This window comes from Zootoca vivipara, chromosome 3, assembly GCF_965207765.1.
Source record: "Zootoca vivipara chromosome 3, rZooViv2.hap1.1, whole genome shotgun sequence".
NCBI classification, from domain to species: Eukaryota; Metazoa; Chordata; class Lepidosauria; order Squamata; family Lacertidae; genus Zootoca; species Zootoca vivipara.
Window position 1 is genome coordinate 71,264,428 of NC_142586.1, and position 20,520 is coordinate 71,284,947.

General features: G+C 39.9%; 1 protein-coding gene across 11 annotated transcripts in view; it reads right to left on the reverse strand.

The window, feature by feature from the left end:
- WDR27 (WD repeat domain 27) overlaps positions 1–20,520 on the reverse strand; it is a 72,109-nt gene that overhangs the window by 46,971 nt on the left and 4,618 nt on the right. For 10 of the 11 annotated variants that reach the window (XR_015949057.1, XR_015949056.1, XR_015949055.1 and 7 more), the window contains 15 exons: positions 17,681–17,805; positions 17,335–17,448; positions 16,880–16,931; positions 16,249–16,319; positions 15,414–15,525; positions 14,763–14,895; positions 13,945–14,048; positions 13,405–13,472; positions 11,342–11,475; positions 10,345–10,412; positions 8,834–8,912; positions 7,830–7,904; positions 7,456–7,562; positions 7,079–7,168; positions 478–599 (listed from right to left, as the gene is read on the reverse strand). Coding sequence is in view for 7 of the 11 variants with exons in the window: in XM_088666397.1 (XP_088522523.1) it covers positions 478–599; positions 7,079–7,168; positions 7,456–7,562; positions 7,830–7,904; positions 8,834–8,912; positions 10,345–10,412; positions 11,342–11,475; positions 13,405–13,472; positions 13,945–14,048; positions 14,763–14,895; positions 15,414–15,525; positions 16,249–16,319; positions 16,880–16,931; positions 17,335–17,448; positions 17,681–17,805 (1,454 nt within the window). In the remaining 4 variants the exon portion in view is untranslated. Of the gene's footprint in view, positions 1–477; positions 600–7,078; positions 7,169–7,455; positions 7,563–7,829; positions 7,905–8,833; positions 8,913–10,344; positions 10,413–11,341; positions 11,476–13,404; positions 13,473–13,944; positions 14,049–14,762; positions 14,896–15,413; positions 15,526–16,248; positions 16,320–16,879; positions 16,932–17,334; positions 17,449–17,680; positions 17,806–20,110; positions 20,226–20,520 lie in introns of those variants that run through there. The other variant, XM_088666398.1, reaches the window with a different exon arrangement.

The following is a 20,520-nucleotide window of genomic DNA, read 5'->3' on the forward strand; positions in this document are numbered from 1 at the left end:
TTTTTCAGCATGAGGGCTACGTTCCCTTCTTGGCAACTTTTATGGAGCCACAAGCGAGCATTGGGTGGGATCAGAAGCAAACATGGACAAATCTTTAAAAATCTAAAATTTACCTTTGTATGTAGACTACACCCTCACATACACACCTCTTTCCCCATTCCAGGCAATGACCCATGATGGAAGTGGAGCATGTGTAACAATTTAGCAACCACTTTGAAATGCCAGAAAACTTCGAGGGGGGGGTGGCACTCAAGTGCTCATGAATTACAGCACACACAGTTTTATGTGCTTGATAATTTCAGTGCCATCAGTATTGATAACTGGAAATGTTAAACTATCCTAGAATTCTTTTTCACAATTACTAAGGTGGTATTTGGAAATATATTCCAAACAGATACAATTGGTATGATTTTGGGGTGCAGGCATCAGAGAGAACAGTACCCCAAATCTATCTAACTTGCAGGAGGTGTTTATTACCAGACATAAAGCAGGTTCTGCACTGCTGACTGACCAGATCCTTAATGTTCTGTCTTCAGAAGATGAAACAAGCCAGTTGTTGTCATGGCTCCAACCAACTGAGTTAACAGCACCATCATGCCCTAAAAAAAAGAAAGGAAAAGTGTTTTTGGAAAACAGGTCTGTCATACATTCCTAATAAATCAGAAGACTTTTTCCCCCCAGAAAGATCACTTGATATATGAGAATTCTTATATATAATAATGTATGAATGTATGTAGAGATACAAAGAGGGGTTTAAAATAATTAAATAAAAATTTCAGTCCGCAAAGGAAAATAATGGATTTTCTATTAAACTAATAAGATACCTATTCTTCTTCCCGCTGAGGTGGACTTAGGGAGAACTGGAATCAATGTGGAGTTAGCCATCTCCCTTATTTGTCAAAATTCCCATCCTGGACAACTAAACTGCTTCAAAACTGTCAATTACAGAAATTGTTCACCAGAGCAGTAAGGGCAAAGACGGGATTCATCAGCCTTACCAATGAATCCCCTTTCTTTTTGTTGCAGTGTACAATTTCACCCTCAACCTTGAATTCCTCCTCCCTATAGGCTTAGGTATCCTCAGGCCACATACAGGCTACATTTTCCCCTGTAAGCTAAATATTTTAGTGAGAAGAGATGACTTGCTCATTCTTCATTTTGTTAATTCTCATGTCCTGATACTGTCTGTCTTGTAGAACTTTGTTTGGACAAAACATGCTTGTGCAGAGGAGAGGCCATTAACAACTCTGAGACTGATCACAACATGCCGTTAACCAAATATTTATATAAATTTCCCATTATCTAGGGAAATCAATTTCTAGTACTGGAATGCAATCAGTAAAATATGCAATGTCATAATGCTTCTTTCTGAATCCACTAGGATGCCTGGTTTAACAGGCATGGAAACTGAAGTTAAATAGCTAGTATCTATGTATTTTTTCCATTTATGCAATTGCAGTCTGAGCTGGTTTATACTGAAAAAAGTATTACCACACATAAACAAATGTTTTTTGTTTGCCCTTTATGAAAAATTTCTCAAGGCAATTACACATCCCACACTTTCCCAGTAATGTCAGCCATTCTTATGGAAAATGTGACACCTGAGAAACCAAGAAAATTGAATTTCCCAACCCCACTTAGAGCATCTCTACAGCCTGGAATCTGGGGAAAGAAACAAGAATAGCCTGATTCTGCCCACCTGCCCACAGCTGCTCTGGCTCTATTTAACAACAATTTATTATTATGAAAAATTCTGAGGCAGAGATATAAATACATATAGCAAAAGTATGAGATTTGTGACACACTTGTTCTTGTTTTTTCAGAAGTCTAGGTTTAGAATCAGATAAGTCTCTGAATGTTTTAGTTTATACATTTCAGTAATACCGGTATGTTTAACAGAATATACAGTGCAGTGGGAATTTTACCATGATGAACAGGAATACATTCCCTAAATTTTATTTCAGGTATAAAGATTGCCTCCGACTACAGTTTGTAGTCCGTTTGTAGTCAGTTTGTAGTCCGACTACAATTCTTAAGGAAATCAGCCCTGAGTGCACCCTGGAAGGACAGATCGTGAAGCTGAGGCTCCAATACTTTGGCCACCTCATGAGAAGAGAAGAATCCTTGGAAAAGACCCTGATGTTGGGAAAGATTGAGGGCACAAGGAGAAGGGGACGACAGAGGACGAGATGGTTGGACAGTGTTCTCGAAGCTACGAACATGAGTTTGACCAAACTGCAGGAGGCAGTGCAAGACAGGAGTGCCTGGCGTGCTATGGTCCATGGGGTCACGAAGAGTCGGACACGACTAAACGACTAAACAACAACAACAGTTTGTTTTAGCCAGGCATTCTGATATAAATATACTGCAAGTTGGTAGCAGCAGTATAAAAGCATAATAAAAAAATCCTTCAGTAGCACCTTAAAGACCAACTAAATTTTTATTTTGGTATGAGCTTTCGTGTGCATGCACACTTCTTCAGATACAGTGAAATGGAAGTTTCCAGGTACTTATGTAGAGAAGGGGTGGGGAGGGGTGGGGAGGGGGAGGGGGGATCACTCAGAAGGGTGGTGGAAATGGGTGATTGACTGACTGATAGCTGTTGATGACCGCAAACGACTGCAAATGGTTTTGCATGAAAAAGCAAGGGTTGAGATGGCTGAAGATCGCTTATCATGTATAATGAGATAAGAATCCGATATCTCTGTTCAAACCAGGTCCCTCCATGGTTTTGAGCTTGGTGATAAGTTGCAATTCAGCAACTTCTCTTTCCAGTCTATTTCTGAAATTCTTTTGTAGTAAGACAGCTACTTTGAGATCTTGTATAGAATGTCCTGGGAGATTGAAGTGTTCTCCTACTGGTTTTTCTGTCTTCTGGTTCCTGATGTCAGATTTATGTCCATTTATCCTTTGGCGTAGGGTTTGGCCTGTTTGTCCAATATAGAGAGCTGAAGGGCACTGTTGGCATTTGATGGCATACACAATGTTAGAGGATGAGCAATTAAATAGTCCTGAGATGGTATGTTGGATGTTGTTGGGGCCAGTAATGGTGTTGTCTGGGTGTATGTGGCAGCAAAGTTGGCATCTGGGTTTATTGCAGGCTCTGGTACCAGTGTCCATGTTAAGTCTGGTGGTTGTATTATTGTGGGTGAGGAGTTGTTTAAGATTGGGTGGCTGTCTGTAGGCAATGAAAGGTCTTCCTCCCAGAGCTTGAGAAAGGGAGCTGTCATTGTCCAGGAGAGGCTGTAGATCTCTGATGATGCGTTGTACTGTTTTAACTTGGGAGCTGTATGTGATGACTAGTGGTGTTCTGTTATTTTCTTTTTTGGGTCTGTCTTGCAGCAGGTTCTCCCTAGGTATCAGTCTGGCTCTGTTGATCTGTTGTTTAACTTCATCAGGTGGATATTTTAGTTCTAAAAAGGTTTGCTGTAGATCTCTTAGGTGAGATTCTCTGTCTGTAGAGTTGGAACAGATACGGTTGTAACGTAGGGCCTGGCTGTATACGATGGATTGTTTGGTATGTTTGGGATGGTAGCTAGAAGCATGTAGATATGTTTGTCGGTCAGTTGGTTTTCTGTATAAGGTGGTGTCTATACGTCCATCCTGTATTTTTATAGTAGTGTCCAAAAAATGTATTTCTTGCATAGATTGGTTCATTGTTAGGTTGATGGTGGGGTGAAAGTCATTGAATGTCTGGTGGAAGGTTTCCAGGGTCTGTTGTCCATGTGTCCAGATAATAAAGATATCGTCAATGTATCGTAGGTACAAGAGAGGTTTGAGTGGGTAGGAGTCTAGGAAACGATGTTCTAAGTCTGCCATGAAGATGTTGGCATACTGTGGGGCCATGCGGGTGCCCATGGCTGTGCCGCTGATCTGGAGGAACAGGTCATCACCAAATTTGAAGTGGTTGTGGGTAAGGACATAGTGGCAGAGTTTGGTGATGACCTGTTCCTCCAGATCAGCGGCACAGCCATGGGCACCCGCATGGCCCCACAGTATGCCAACATCTTCATGGCAGACTTAGAACATCGTTTCCTAGACTCCTACCCACTCAAACCTCTCTTGTACCTACGATACATTGACGATATCTTTATTATCTGGACACATGGACAACAGACCCTGGAAACCTTCCACCAGACATTCAATGACTTTCACCCCACCATCAACCTAACAATGAACCAATCTATGCAAGAAATACATTTTTTGGACACTACTATAAAAATACAGGATGGACGTATAGACACCACCTTATACAGAAAACCAACTGACCGACAAACATATCTACATGCTTCTAGCTACCATCCCAAACATACCAAACAATCCATCGTATACAGCCAGGCCCTACGTTACAACCGTATCTGTTCCAACTCTACAGACAGAGAATCTCACCTAAGAGATCTACAGCAAACCTTTTTAGAACTAAAATATCCACCTGATGAAGTTAAACAACAGATCAACAGAGCCAGACTGATACCTAGGGAGAACCTGCTGCAAGACAGACCCAAAAAAGAAAATAACAGAACACCACTAGTCATCACATACAGCTCCCAAGTTAAAACAGTACAACGCATCATCAGAGATCTACAGCCTCTCCTGGACAATGACAGCTCCCTTTCTCAAGCTCTGGGAGGAAGACCTTTCATTGCCTACAGACAGCCACCCAATCTTAAACAACTCCTCACCCACAATAATACAACCACCAGACTTAACATGGACACTGGTACCAGAGCCTGCAATAAACCCAGATGCCAACTTTGCTGCCACATACACCCAGACAACACCATTACTGGCCCCAACAACATCCAACATACCATCTCAGGACTATTTAATTGCTCATCCTCTAACATTGTGTATGCCATCAAATGCCAACAGTGCCCTTCAGCTCTCTATATTGGACAAACAGGCCAAACCCTACGCCAAAGGATAAATGGACATAAATCTGACATCAGGAACCAGAAGACAGAAAAACCAGTAGGAGAACACTTCAATCTCCCAGGACATTCTATACAAGATCTCAAAGTAGCTGTCTTACTACAAAAGAATTTCAGAAATAGACTGGAAAGAGAAGTTGCTGAATTGCAACTTATCACCAAGCTCAAAACCATGGAGGGACCTGGTTTGAACAGAGATATCGGATTCTTATCTCATTATACATGATAAGCGATCTTCAGCCATCTCAACCCTTGCTTTTTCATGCAAAACCATTTGCAGTCGTTTGCGGTCATCAACAGCTATCAGTCAGTCAATCACCCATTTCCACCACCCTTCTGAGTGATCCCCCCTCCCCCTCCCCACCCCTCCCCACCCCTTCTCTACATAAGTACCTGGAAACTTCCATTTCACTGTATCTGAAGAAGTGTGCATGCACACGAAAGCTCATACCAAAATAAAAATTTAGTTGGTCTTTAAGGTGCTACTGAAGGATTTTTTTATTTTACTTCGATCCAGACCAACACGGTTACCTACCTGTATAAAAGCATAGTTAGTCTAAACCTGTTGTTGCTACAGTGTTAAGACAATATCATCTTTAAATGATGCCCCTTTATTGTGCTTCACATACAAATCAGAGTTGTAACTGAACTGCATCAACGCTTCATCAACACTTATGGAAGAAATAAACTTCTCTCTTTACAAAGGGAAGACTGGTATTGTAGAACATTAATTTAGCAACTTGAGTTCAGTGTGGCCACTTCATTTTTCAATCCTATATTGTAAACTGTAAACAAATTCACAGTGTTAAAAGAGCCAATCAAACATCCCTTTGTCATAACTCAGCACCTATTATTTTCAAAGGTGAAAACTATTACTGTTAAAGAGACAGTATTTTAAAGTCCTAGACTGCCCCCTAGTGCACTGAATTTAAATTTGCAATATACATTTCACTTATAAATTTATACGCTGATTCTCCATTTTTGTCACAACCAAACTCCATTAGCTATGAATGATGAGTTTGAGTCTCGCGAGTGTAACACAGGGTCAAGCTGAAATACCCCCCTTGTTTCAGTGAGTTTTCAAGGGGGGATTTTTGAGACAGGGTAAACCTACTGAAAGCAATGCGAGACCTCCTTCAGGGCATTGCTAACCAACAGCCGTTATCACTCTCCCCAGGATCCCGTGGAAGTGGTGTCATTCCAAGGCATTCTTGGTTAAGGTGGTGACTCTACTGGCAGCTTTTGGGGGGAGGGCACAATTTCCCCATAGGTTGCCTTAGACAAGGCACTATCCCCGGGGTTTGGAATGACAGGAGGAGGCGGCAGAGGGTTTCGTAGTCGCTGGTAGGCAGGCACTGAGAGCAGCTCTGCTGCTGCCGAGCTGGCGAGACTAACAGGGAAAATTCGAAACCAGCAGGACCAGATTTTCCTAAAGGACTGGAAGAAATTTACATTGTATCGGAACGACAATTGTAATTACTTAACATCGCTTGTAGGGTGACAAAAAGTTTTGTAAGGACTTTATAAATTATTGTGAAAAGCATGAAGGTTAGCTGGTGTAAGATTAGATTTATAGCAATAAGCATCGTAATAAAATGCAAAATCAGAAAGAAATCTAGAAAACCATTTGAAGGGGTTGAAGGAATTCTTAGGCTGTGCTAGCCAAAGATCTGTTATGTTGCTTTGGAATTGTTACATTGGAAAATTTGTGCAAAAATCAATTTTAAAAATTATATTAAAGAGAGAGAGAGAGAGAGAGAGAGAGAGAGAGAGAGAGAGAGAGAGAGAGAGAGAGAGCAGCCCACACCTCCAAGGAAACTCTGCTTCCACAGCCCCTGTAAGCTCCCTTCAAACCTTTTCAGGGATTTAATCAACCCCTGAAAACAAACAGAAGAAAATTCAACCTTCCAGTCAGGTTTAGCAATATAAGACAAAATAGGCAAATTAGTGGAAATGAAACCAAGCATGGTGGGCTTCAAGGTTCTAAAATGAAAAAGAAATCATAGCAATAATATACAATACTAGCGCTAAAAACAGGTAGCATAGTAAAAATGCTTTGCAGGTAGCAGTTGCTTAAAATGCCGTATCTTGCACTGATAGGAAGTAAATAGAAGACCTAAGACTGAAAAAGGCTGGAATTAATTTACCTGAATAAACTGTTGGTGTTCCTGTAAGATTTGAATTGAATGCCAGCAAGGTTTTGTCAGCCAAGCCACAAGCCAACAACTCTCCATCCCCTGTAAGAATAAGGGGTATAGGAACTTAATCTGATAATTCTAAACCATGGATATAACAAATCATTAGAAAAAAATTGTAGTTATATATACGCTGCATTTAAAGAATTCCTCAGAAGTGAATGGGACTTATTTCTGTGTAGACATGTATAGGATTGTGTGGTCAATGCTGAAAATCAAGGCAGGCTTGCTGTCTGAATGAACCTTAATGAGCCCTATGTACATAAAAATGATGTTTAACAGGTGAATGCTGCAGACATCTAACGTAATGCATGAACATTTTTCGATACCTGAATACTGAATGCAGCATATAGGAGTTGGCTTATCAGCTACGATAATCTGTCTCTCAGATTTGTTTGGAGGAAAGTTGACATGTGGATATTCTTCTTTATTCCGTCTTCAACGGTAAAGAAACAGGAGAACATTTAAAAAGATAAAAGTACAAATTGTGATGTACACTTAAAGGTATTACAATTAAATTTACAATATCTTCTCATTGACAAATGTTGGTGTAATAGAAGTTACATACTGCTAAAGTAATTTTCATGCCTCTTTTATTTTGAATTCCCCCCCACACACACACACTGTGTAAATGCAGGATAATACTAGTTCTGCTTCAGTGTCATTAATGCATTTGTTTAGACATATCAGTTTTATTGCTTACCGTTTGCAATTTCTCTTGCACTTCAGTTCCAGATTGTTTTGCTTTGCATTGGTCTTTGGAGAGAACATGGTCATTCTGCAGTGGAAAACAGTGGGCAATAGTTCATAGGGCCAAACAAGACCCGACAATAAATGTCTCTTTGAATTTAATGCATAGGTTTGTAAGAGTGCAAATACATCAGCTAGGGTACCATGTTTTCCTAGCTCACTAGAGACAAGTGAGTAAACGTCCAGTAACTTCATTTTCTATGGTTTACAAAATGATTGTAACATTTGGGTGTTACTGTTACAACAGTGAGCTAAATCCAAAAGTTCTCTTCCTTCTTTCAGAGGAAGGGAATTCTTGCATGCAAACCCATTAAATAAGCCATGAGAAATAACTGCCTCAGTATTGGAATATCAAAATCTAAGTTACACAGACAAGCAGGTGGGCAATACACATGTAGCCACCAATGCATATATAGCCATGCTGTGATTCTTAAGGGATGCAGGAAGAGTGCAGGAAGTAATAATGGGCACAGAATCTCAACTTTCATTTTTTTTAAAAAAAAGGTTTCTAGCCTTTATGGCTGCAAAGCTATGCTTAAAAGTGTATAGATAATGCCTGCTGAAATCTCAGAAGTCAGAGATTTCCAGTAGCTGACAGAAAGGTTTCAGTGAACTCTGTATTTCCTGGCCCCACCCCATTACTAAGAAATCCAAATAAATTATGAAAATAGTGATACTTGTAGTCCAAGCGATGCAGATTTTGCTAAAATTCCATAATTTTAGACTTACAATTTTAATTTATTTGTGAATGTGCTAGTTTCCCGAACAAGCATTTCTTTAAACCTTAGTTTTAATATTGTCAAGCTAATATTTTTTTTACTCTTTAGCCCATTTTACATTACATTTTCCATATGTCAAATATGCTGTGACAGTCATGCAGCTTCTCTTTCTACAATAAAATTTAAAAATCGATCTCAAAACACTAAAAATAATTATACTGACATAATATGTACTCACTGTGGCGCTGATGTGTAACCTGAGGACTTAATTTTATTATGGAAGACCAGTGGCTGGTCTTTTATTGGGCTTTTTGTACCTGAGTTAAAAAATATATAAATAAATAAATAGTTATAATTACAATTAAGGAACAATAAATAAATACGATTAACAAACACATACGGTAGTTACAAATATGAATACCCCGGAAGTTCAGGTTACTTTGTTTCAGCTTTTAAAATGTTGAACTTTTGCTATATAATTCTGTCTTTTAAAAACAGAATTATTTTTAAACTGAATAAACAGGATGCTCTGTGCAACAGGCCTGAGTTCCAGAGATGGAGTAATGCAAATCTACAGTCCCTGTTTGTGTGGCCTCTCTCACTGCTTCAACGGAGGGGAATGTTTCCCATACATATTTATTTTGTCTCCAGTGGAGAGAGCATTAATATTATTTGATTTCTTATACACCGCCCTTCCTCTAATGTCCACAGTGACTAATAAAATAATACAAAAAACCCCACAAAATATCATACCGTATAATGGCAGCATTATATTATACATAAAATGCCCTTCCCACAATGTTCCAGAAGCCTACATGAACAAATAGGTTTTAAGGTGTCAACTGAGCAAAAATAATGTGTGGGTCAGCCTGATCTCAAGATGGAGGAAGTATTAGAGCCAGGTACCATCAATGGGACACGGGTGGTGCTGTGGGTTAAACCACAGAGCCTAGGGCTTGCCGATCAGAAGGTCGGCGGTTTGAATCTCCACGACAGGGTGAGCTCCCGTTGCTCGGTCCCAGCTCCTGCCAATCTAGCAGTTTGAAAGCACGTCAAGGTGCAAGTAGATAAATAGGTACCACTCCGGCGGGAAGGTAAACGGCATTTCTGTGCGCTGCTCTGGTTCGCCAGAAGCGGCTTTGTCATGGTGGCCACATGACCTGGAAGCTGTACGCTGGCTCCCTCGGCCAATAACATGATATGAGCACCGCAACCCCAGAGTCGGTCACAACTGGACCTAACGGTCAGGGGTCCCTTTACCCTTTTTACCATCAATGACTAGGGAAAATCTTGCATCAAGTAGAACTCCACATGTACATGATCTTGCATCCAGAAATTATTGCTGGATATAGTGGAATATTCTGATCTTACATCAACTTACCTGGGAATATCTTCTACCAAAACATTTATTTATAAATTAATATTTAATCCAATTCTTCAGTTCAAAAACCTCAAACCAGCTAACAAAGTCAGCAATAAAAACAGAACAGAAAGAATAACATAAACCCAGAAAAAGAAACAAAAGATGACTGGTCACCACCCCAGATACCTAGTCTGATGTCAGCTGTATTCCCAGGTGGTACTAGGTCTTAACCCATCTGTTTTGGATGCTTCTTCACCCCAAATAAAGAATGTTGTTGTTTAGTCATTTAGTCGTGTCCGACTCTTCGTGACGCCGACTCTTTAGCACGCCAAAGAATAGCTATTTATCAATAAGTGCCAAACTGGTTGAAAGTTTACCAAGCTTACCTTTTTTACTTACAAGTTGGCTTTTTTCTTTCTTCGGGTACAAAGGAGAGGTTGGCAGAAGAGAGCATCTAAGAAGAGACACACTTCTTTACCCGGGCTTTGGTTACGGGAGATGTACATTTTTAGGACCCACCGTGATTTGGAAATTGTAGGCTGTTTTAAATGGTATTTAACACTGGGCTTTAATTATTGTAACCCACACTGGGATCTTAGAGTAAAAGTGGGTTAACAACAATAACACAACAACAACAACAACAACAACAACAACAACAAAATCAAACAAATCAGAAGACTCATATATAAAAACCGTTTATGAAAGAGCAGTACTAGTGACTTTGGGGCACTGCTAGAAACACTGATTTCCCAAAAAAATCAGCTCCTCTCATGAGCTTGAAAATCAATACAGTGGTACCTCTACTTACGAATTTAATGCATTCTGAATGCACATTCGTAAGTCGAAAAAAAATGTAAGTCAAATCCCATAGGAATGCATTGGGAGAAAAAATAAGTCGAAGCAACCTTATCTAAAAATTTGTAAGTAGAAAAAATCCTATCTAAACCGCATCCAAGATGGTGGACGGAGCTCCATTCATAAGTAGAAACATTCATAAGTAGAGTTAATCGTAAGTAGAGGTACCACTGTACTTGAAGCTGATGATTACAACCCATCCACCCAGAAAATCACAGGAGTTTTGAGTTGTAATTTCACTTGATAAAATCTGGGGCAGTATTCGGGTATCCCATCCTTTCCCACCATTTAAAATTAGCACAACATGGTGGTATATCAATCAAAAAGTCACATTTTCATTATGCAACAGGTAATGCCATGTAAAAGGAACATTAGCATCTGGGACAGAAGCACTAATGCTACAACCCTCCCCCCCATCTGAATGTACCCTATATCTAACAGTTTATCTTCTAACTTGTGACAGATGCTAGCTGTATGGTGGAACTGGTAGAGATTCAAATAAAACCAAGTGACTTAATGATTCATTACCTGGCAACTACAGACAGGCCTTTCTCACTTCCACTTAAATGGAGTTCACTCTGCTGGGATCTCAACAGGGCCGCAACATTAATCTCCAGTAAGGCAATTCTATTCTCAAACATTGAAGTTAGCAAACAGAACACCTGCAGAGACATGTCCATGAAGCATTTCTCCCTTCAAACCAAAATAATGCCAACATAGTAAACAGTAATCAGTGGTTTGTATCCTAGTGTCTGGGGGCAGAGTTCGGCTCATGGAACAGGACTTTCCCATCTCCCCTTTCTGTGCATCCCCCTCAACACCTCTAAAATTCACTCCTTAGGGGTGGGAAACCCTTTGGGACAATGTGGGGTGCAGTGTGCAGGGCTGCAGAAGGGTGGGGAAATTAGTGGAAATCAGGAATCCTCACACAGGAGACCTTTGGATCCAAGCCATTAGAATTAGTAAGACATGGGCTATTTCAGCGCCATGAATGTGTGTATGAAGCTCTGCATTCATTTTACTTGGGACTTGTCTCTTCTCTCTTTGGCGATCACTCGTAGCCGAGTAAGATTGTCTTCCATAAACACGGTTTTAACAATGAGTCCGTAAGTGACTGTGGAGGCCAATTCTAGGTCCACATGTCCTTCCACAGTGGGGACATTGGTTTCCAAACAGGAGTTGATCACGGTGTGGATTTGCCAAGCGTGCCTTCCTCTTACACGTTTCTCCCTTGCGTCCTGAGTTCGAGCGTCTTTAAGGCCCATGACACCTTTGGTAAAGGCTGTTCTCCAAATGGAGCGCTCGCAGGCCAGTGTTTCCCATTTGTCAGTGTTTATACTACATTTTTTAGATTTGCCTTGAGACAGTCTTTAAACCTCTTTTGTTGACCACCAGCATTATGCTTTCCATTTTTAAGTTCAGAATAGAGTAGTTGCTTTGGAAGATGATAATCAGGCATCCACACAACATGACCAGTCCAATGAAGTTGATGTGACTTGTCTACACCAGAGTTCACTGTGTGTTTGCAGCTGTTTGCCTTCACATTTAATCTGCATAGTCCACATGACATTACTCTCCAACAGCACCAATCTTGATGCTTTCCCCCTGTAAACTGAGGTTTACCTGATATGGGGATAATCTGATGAACTGGGGGAACTGAGCAACAAATTTGAGGTCACATACTATTTGTTTCAATGTTTCTGGGTGGATGGCTCAGTCCCCGCTGTCTACTACTCCCTTTTTCAAGCCAACCCAAGCCTACTACTTCCTCAATTCTTTCTTTTCTTTTCCATGTGTACCCCTATTTCCAGGGCACTCCTGAATGGAAGACTGTAGCCTTATACATATTTTAATTTTTATCCTTCGTATTTGCACAAAACTAGAAAACTGCACAAGCAAATTCACAATTGTCTGACTGTGTACTTTTGCACATTTCTTGGTTGGGGAAGTGTTTTCTAAAAGATAAAAAATAAAGATCCATGCGCAACTATATACATGCATGCCCTGTTGGTACTTTTATTTATTATTAGCATAATAAAATCAACAAATGAGAAGGCAGGGACAAACACAAAAGGGAATACCTACTGGTATGAACAAGAAAGCTCGAAGTTGCTCTACATATACAAACTTGTGGTATAGACTAATTCAAATAGGAAAACTGTGAATTGACAGCTAAATAATGCTCAAAGGCAGAGAATCCCAGATACTTTGGATAGCAAAATTGGAAAATATTTATGCCTTAGGTCTGGGAGAACTGTAGCTGATGAGCGCTAACACAACAGAGCTAGTGATATAAACCAACAGCATAATTCTTTTTTTATTAGTATTTCAGTGTGGGATTTTTTTCATGACTTCTGTGAAGAATTGCATCACTACTGCTATATTCTCCATCACTGCCCACTACATTCTCAAAAAAAAAAATATTCTTTGGAGAGACATCATAACCTTATCTAAAAGTGTACCACAAATGTGAGGTTAGCTTTCTCCCCAAATTTAAGGTCCCTCTAAATTTTCAGTTTCAAGGAAGAATAAACTGTGCTATAAACAATAAAAAAGTTAATATTTAAAAATAATTTAAATACTGTACTCACCTTGCCATTGATTGCCTTCCTCATTAAAGCACATGATCCAGCAAACTGAATGCTTAGGGCACTGAAATCTTTACACACAAAACACCCAATGTTATAAAACATTTTTTTCCTTTGCTAATATAGAAAAGTTCCACATTAAATTAAATACTGGCTACAAGGCTTTCATCATATGTATGGTAAGTCAATATAATTCCACTGATTTAATCAACCTAATACCAACGCATAAACTTCCAGTGCAATAACAAGTCAAACCTGCTAGCAGACAAGCACACCTCTGTAATTCTAACTAGCTAGTAGAAACAGAAACACATGAACAATGAGTCTTGGGTTGACGTTTGTGCAACAGAACTTCTCCCTCCTTTCCTGTCCCCTGCAGCTCTCTGCCCATCAGCAAAATCTGCTCCAAAGGGGCAGACTTTGAGAAGCACACAGAGGGAGCAGAGAAAGGAGAATATCTGTTGTGCAAATGGAACTCCGCTTATGCAGTAAGGGACTTTCCATATGTAAATCACACCAAGCTGTAATAATAAATTATCATACCTCTGTAATGTAAAACAGCTTCCAACTCAAAATTTGCCATGTTAATTATGAATAAACCAGTAGAGCTTCCTATCCACAAGCATTGGGCATTCACAGTAGGCAAACTAATTGGAAAATAAAAAGAGAAGTAGAGTATCTAATTTTTTATTTTAAAAAATCTGACATTCTCTTCATTACAGATACAATGAGGTATTTTAAAGTTTCATAGCTTTTATACAGATAACTCATGATGTGAGCTGGATAATGTTCTTTCTTTCAATTAGGAACATTTAGGATTTCAGAAAGGGTATCTCCCAATCCTATCTCAAGATATTGATGATTGAACCTAGGACCTGCTGCATACAAAGCAGATGTTCTACTACTACTAAGCTATAGCCTGCACTTTAAGGTATGTTTATGATTAAAAAGAAAGGTGCAGTGTCAAGATGATGAGGGAGGGAGGTTAGGGGGAAACAGAGTGGTTTTATGTGGCTCATCAGCTGCACAGATATAAATGAACACTGACATGAAGATGGGTTCGGAGTTATGATGGTTAGGAGTTATGATGCTTTCAGTGTGAAATTTTATTTGTAATTTGCTTATTCAAGGGTTTGACACTACGCTTTCTTAAAATGGCATGCATGTCCTCCATACAATGCCTTCAAGTTATTACAGCAAGGCTGTAATACAGCATTAAAAAGTCATCACCTACTATAAAATATTACCTACACAAAATACTTTTATATGATTTTATTATTATTATTATTATTATTATTATTATTATTATCTTTTACATAACAAACTATATCAAACAGTGAATGATAACTTAGTGCACTTACCTGTGTTCTTCATCACCTACATTTATCGATTTGTCACAGAGTTCAATTCTGAGAACTGGAAAGGTAGTTTCAACTGTTTCTTCTTTCCTTAAATCATTTGAAGTATACACCTTAGAAGGATTCTGAATCTCATCTAGGGAAAACAGACAATGCCTATTAAACCAGAAACAAGTTGCTTAAGACATTTAATGAAAGCTAGAAGCAATAAGCTGAGTTCATAGCTATGCACTGCTGCTATATAACTCATCTGGCAGAGCTGTCTAGCCTGGGAAACTTGTGCTAGCAAAACACAGCTCCAAATTAGCTTCGATAATACAATTCTCAACTAGTATAAGACAATTTCTGCGTAGTACTATCTATCACAGCACACAGCAGGAGATGGTATCATACTGTCAATTGAATGTGACATCTTTGGAGCTGACAAAGTTCACACATATTCACATTATAAGTAAAGGCCTCCTTCAAGATCAGTCTTTCTGAGCTCTCTGTTTCGGAGGCCCTCTTGATTTGTGTCCCTATGTTATCAATTCATATGGCATCTGGATATAAAGTTAATCCAGATTCATAAAAAGTATCTATATGAAAAATACATTTTACCCACATCATTTGCTAACTAGTAATATTTTAAAATGTTTTCCAGAAGCATGTTACCCAATTGTTTGGATTTCCTTTTTTTGTTGTAAAACTTCTCTCTTTCTTTCTTTATATTTATATGTACCACACAGCGATACTGATGCCCACTAATCAAGCTGAAGATCCAAAGCTGAAAGAGAGAATAAAACTATAAGCTAGCTTTCTGCATTTCTCTTCTAATAAGTAAATGTTTCTGGTATTATCATCTTAATTCAGTGATGTGGCCAAATACCAAATCCTATAAATATAATAAAGTTCATCTCAAACATAAATTTCCATATTCTCCAATTTGTTTAGGAAATGGTATTTTGGCAACCAACTTTTTTTCAGGCAAACAAATCTTTGATCTGTACTAGATTTATTCCCATATACATTGCGCAGACCCCATTGGAGGATTTGTAATGCCTCATCACAATCTAGGATTTGCATAATGTCTGGGGAGGAGAGCAGAGAGGAAAGAGAAATTAGGTTGTACAACAGCAATGGCCATGGCATAGGAGCAAAAGGGGAGGGACAAACAGCAGAAGTTTAAGTAAAGCTGGGGTGTAGAGGAAGAGAGAGAAATGGCAGTTTTAAACAGCAGAGATTTGAGTAAAGCAGGGATGGAGGGGCACACAGTAAAATGGCAGCTTTAAATAACAGCAAATGTTTGAGTAAAGCAGGGGTGCAGAAGTTGGAAATGGTGCTTAGTACTTAAAATGTGTGTGGGGAGGAAGATGCAGAAACGTATCATGTGTGTGCAAAGTAGGTTGCACAAAAGGAGGTGAGAGGAGGCATGAACATAAGGATGTAGGTGAAAACAGGGGTATAAAACTAAAATTACAACATGTCAAATTCCCAGAATGCTTCTTACCTGTCCATCTGCACATCCAGTGATAATCTGTTTATTTTCTTCATCAATGAAGAGACTCAGAAGAGGAAATGCTGGAGAAAAGGAGGCAGACAAGAAACAAAAGATGGGAAAGAAAAAGAAATAAGGAACCAGTGGGCCTAAACTGAAAACCCTCACCATCAAATCAATACAGCAGTAAAACACAGAAACAAAAAACAATTAGTACTCAATATAATTTTGCATCCCAATATAATGATATTTTATGGATACAGGAACTCCATAGCACACATAGCTGCAACATCTGTCCATTGCTATGTAGGTAGCAGATCCAATTGGGTGATTTCCTTTGAGATCTGCAGCCTCCGCTGAAATTAACAGGATGCCACTTTGGAATGGAGAAATTATACATATGCACAAAAATATACGTGAAGACTCTGGGTCATGGCAACTAAGTACAATTATTGGTGCATGGAGAATGGGGGTAATGATATGGAACTGAATGTATATTGCATTGTGTTGTTCTAACAATTTACTGTTGTTTTGTCCAAATACTAATATTGGAATGGATTAAAATGCTCATCTCTTATGTCAAATATTATTCTATATGAAAAAGAGGCTGGTTGATATTGATTCATTATTTTTAAAAGCATACCTGTTATTACTGCTGACTGATATATTAACAGTCCAGTACAATAGTCCCATACCTTTTGGGGAAAAACATGGTAATGTATAAATTTCAGTTTATATAATAATGAATGTAACCAATGTAATACTTTATAAATAAATAAAACCATTTGATTTTTCTGTTGACTCCATGGAATGGGAACAGAACCCCAAAGACCAAGCAATGCAGAAAAATTAATTATGACTGAACAGTAGCGTTCAGTTTTCATATCTGATCATGGAAAGCAGATGTGAAGATTATATAGTATACCCAGTCTTTATTTTCCTTCTTCTAATTAGAATATTCTTTTTGGAAAATAAAGCATATTAGCACTATATGGTTTAATATTTGAGTGCTTCTTTTGTCTTAACATTATACTAAGCTTCATAGCCTGAGCCAAAATAAAAATATTTTTAAAAAAACCAAAGAGAGGATTTCCTTGCCTTAAAACTTCTATCTTCAGAAACTGATATAAGTCTATTTTTTTCCCAAGGACAAAACTCAGCAGCAGTCACTGGAGCCAGGTGGCCCTCCAATTCAGCAAGTATAGCTTCATCCTGCAATCGATCCCAGAAGAAAAACAGATAAAATTTCAAAATAAAATTGGTAGTGTTTGATCCCAATAAATGTGAGAAGTTAAGTAATGTACTTGTCCATCACTTGTGAAAAATACAGTTACTTGATGGACCAGAGTACAACTTGCTTTCAAATGATTTCTACTTCTTTGATGGCAAAGATAGCTATATTTCAATATCGCACTGTGGTATGTTTGACAACATAGGCTCTCACCTTTGCATTTAGCATGTATATCCGATTGCCAGCACATACTGCAACTGTCTCATCATCTGGACTAAATCGAACATAAAGCACCATTCCCAAAAGTGTTCCAATAACAATGCCTTCTGGCATTACCCCTGCAATATTTGAAACAAAACGCTAAATTATTATGACTATTTCAGAAAACTAAAACTTCAATAGTTATATGAAAGCTACTTGTTTTTAATAGCACACACACACACACACACACACACAGTGGTACCCCAGTTTATGAACACAATTGGTTCCGGAAGTCTGTTCATAAACTGAAGCGTTCATAAACTGAAGCGAACTTTCCCATTGAAAGTAATGGAAAGTGGATTAATCCATTCCAGACGGGTCCGCGGAGTACTCAACCTGAAGCGTACTTAACCCGAAGCATGGGTGTAATTGGTTCCGGAAGTCTGTTAATAAACTGGAGCGTTCATAAACTGAAGCGAACTTTCCCATTGAAAGTAATGGAAAGTGAATTAATCCGTTCCAGATGGGTCCGCGGCGTTCGTAAACCGAAAATTCGTAAACCGAGGTGTTCATAAACCGATGTTCCACTGTGTGTGTACCTACTCTCAAGTAAATGGACAGAATTACAGTCAAAAACATACAAAAACACCTCTGTACCATTGTTCTTTTTCCCCCCTTCTGAAATACAGCAAAAGACAAAACTAATGGAAATTAGAAGTGTAAAGCTCAACAAAACCTTCACTCAGCATAAATGAAGTGTATAAATTGGATAGAAAAGTAGGTTTTCAAATTGAAAAATCTAAATTGGAAACAGAATTGTTAGAATCTAAAGCTAAGAATCTTTCAAAGATGTATAATCTATTGTTGAAGTGGCATACTAAGGATGAGCAGACAAAATCTGTGATGATTGATTGGGCAAAAGATGTAGGGCATAATACCGTGTTTCTCATATTTTAAGTCATCCCTACAAAATAAGCCATGGCAGGATTTTCCTGAGTTGAAGAAATATAAGACATACCCCAAAAATAAGCCGTAGTGGTGGGAGCAGGTCTGGATGGCGCCATGGAAGAGGAAGATGCCTGTCAGCGCCCGGAACCGGCTGCTGCTGCCCCTCCAAAATGTCCAGCAGCATGCACCGCGCCAAGCGCTGACCCGGCGGCGGGACTGGCAAGAGCCGCAGTGCGTGCTGCTCCAAGCCCCGACCCGGCGGCGGGACTGGCAAGAGCCGCAGCGCGCGCTGCTCCAAGCCCCGACCCGGCGGCGGGACCCGGCAAGAGCCTCAGCGCGCGCCGCGTGGAGCCCCGACCCGGCGGGACCCAGCAGCGTGCCCTGCTGAAGCGCCGACAACGTGCGCAGCAGCAGCCAGTTCCGGGCGCCGAGCCGCGACAGGAAGAGGAGGGACGCAGCGGGACGCAGCTACAACAACAAAAAACACCCGGCCGAGCCTTCATTGGCCGCCGCGGCTGCCACTCGCTGGTCCCTCCCGGAGCTCCTTTGCAAAGAGGCTGCCCCACTGGAGCTTTGAACTGCTGTGCGCGGAGGCAGCAGCGGCGGTGAGTCTTGCTGGGAGCTCGGCGCCAAGCAGGAGTGAGTGAAAAACGCCCCGAGCTTGAGCGTGCTGCGGCTCTTGCTGCGTCCCGCCGCCGCATCAGGGCTTGGAGCAGCGCGCGCTGCAGGTCCCGCCGGTCCCGCTGCTGGGTTGGCGCTTGGCGCTGGCGCTGCTCCAAGCCCCAACCCGGCGGTGGGACGCAGCAAGAGCCGCAGCGCGCGCTGCTCCGAGCCGGGATCCGGCAAGAGCCTCAGCGCGCGCCGCGTGAAGCCCCGACCCGGCGGGACCCAGCAGCGTGCCCTGCTGAAGCGCCGACAACGCGCCCAGCAGCGCAGCAGCAGCCAGTTCCGGGCGCCGAGCCGCGACAGGGGAGGTACCATACTGTAATTTTTTAAAAAAATAAAAGACACCCCCCGAAAATAAGCCATAGGCTTATTTTCTTGAGTAAAAAAAATTATAAGACATGACTTATAATATGAGAAACACGGTATAATGATAGAAGATTGGGAAAGGTTGTGGAAGAAGAATATGAAGTTTACTGCGTGTAATGCATTGAAAGAAAATATGATGAAGATTATGTATAGATGGTATCTTACACCGGTAAAGCTAGCTAAGATTTATCATAAACAGGATAACAAATGCTGGAAATGTAAGAATGTGGAAGGAACCTTTTACCATATGTGGTGGACATGCCCCCAAGTAAAGAGCTTCTGGGATAAGATTTATAATGAATTGAAGAAAGTGTTGAAAAACACGTTTGTTAAGAAACCAGAAGCTTTTTTTACTTGGGATAATTAGAGAGGAATTACCCAAGAAAGATATTACGTTTTTTCTGTATGCCACAACAGCAGCTAGAATTGTATTAGCAAGGAATTGGAAAACTGAAGATATACCCACAGTGGATGACTGGCAGATGAAGCTGATAGAATTCATGGAACTGTCCGAGCTTACTGGGAGACTCCGGGACCAGGGGGAAGAATCAGTGGGAAAAGATTGAAAGAAATTTAAAGTTTATTTAGAAAAGAATTGTAAGATTAGTAGTTTTTAAGCAAAAGATTTGGAAGTAAAAGGAGGTTGTAGAAGATTGTTAGTTAAGTTCATTATGTATTAAGATTTAGTTAAGTGGTATTATTGTATTGAATTTTAAGATTTAGTAGAATAGGATTGTATTTTGAGATAAGTATAAGAGAGTTATAGTATTGATAAGATATTAAAAGTATTAAAAGATTTAGATAATTATTAAATATAAAAAAGATTGTAATAAAGATTTGGAAAGTACTAAGGAAGTAATATGATGAAACGC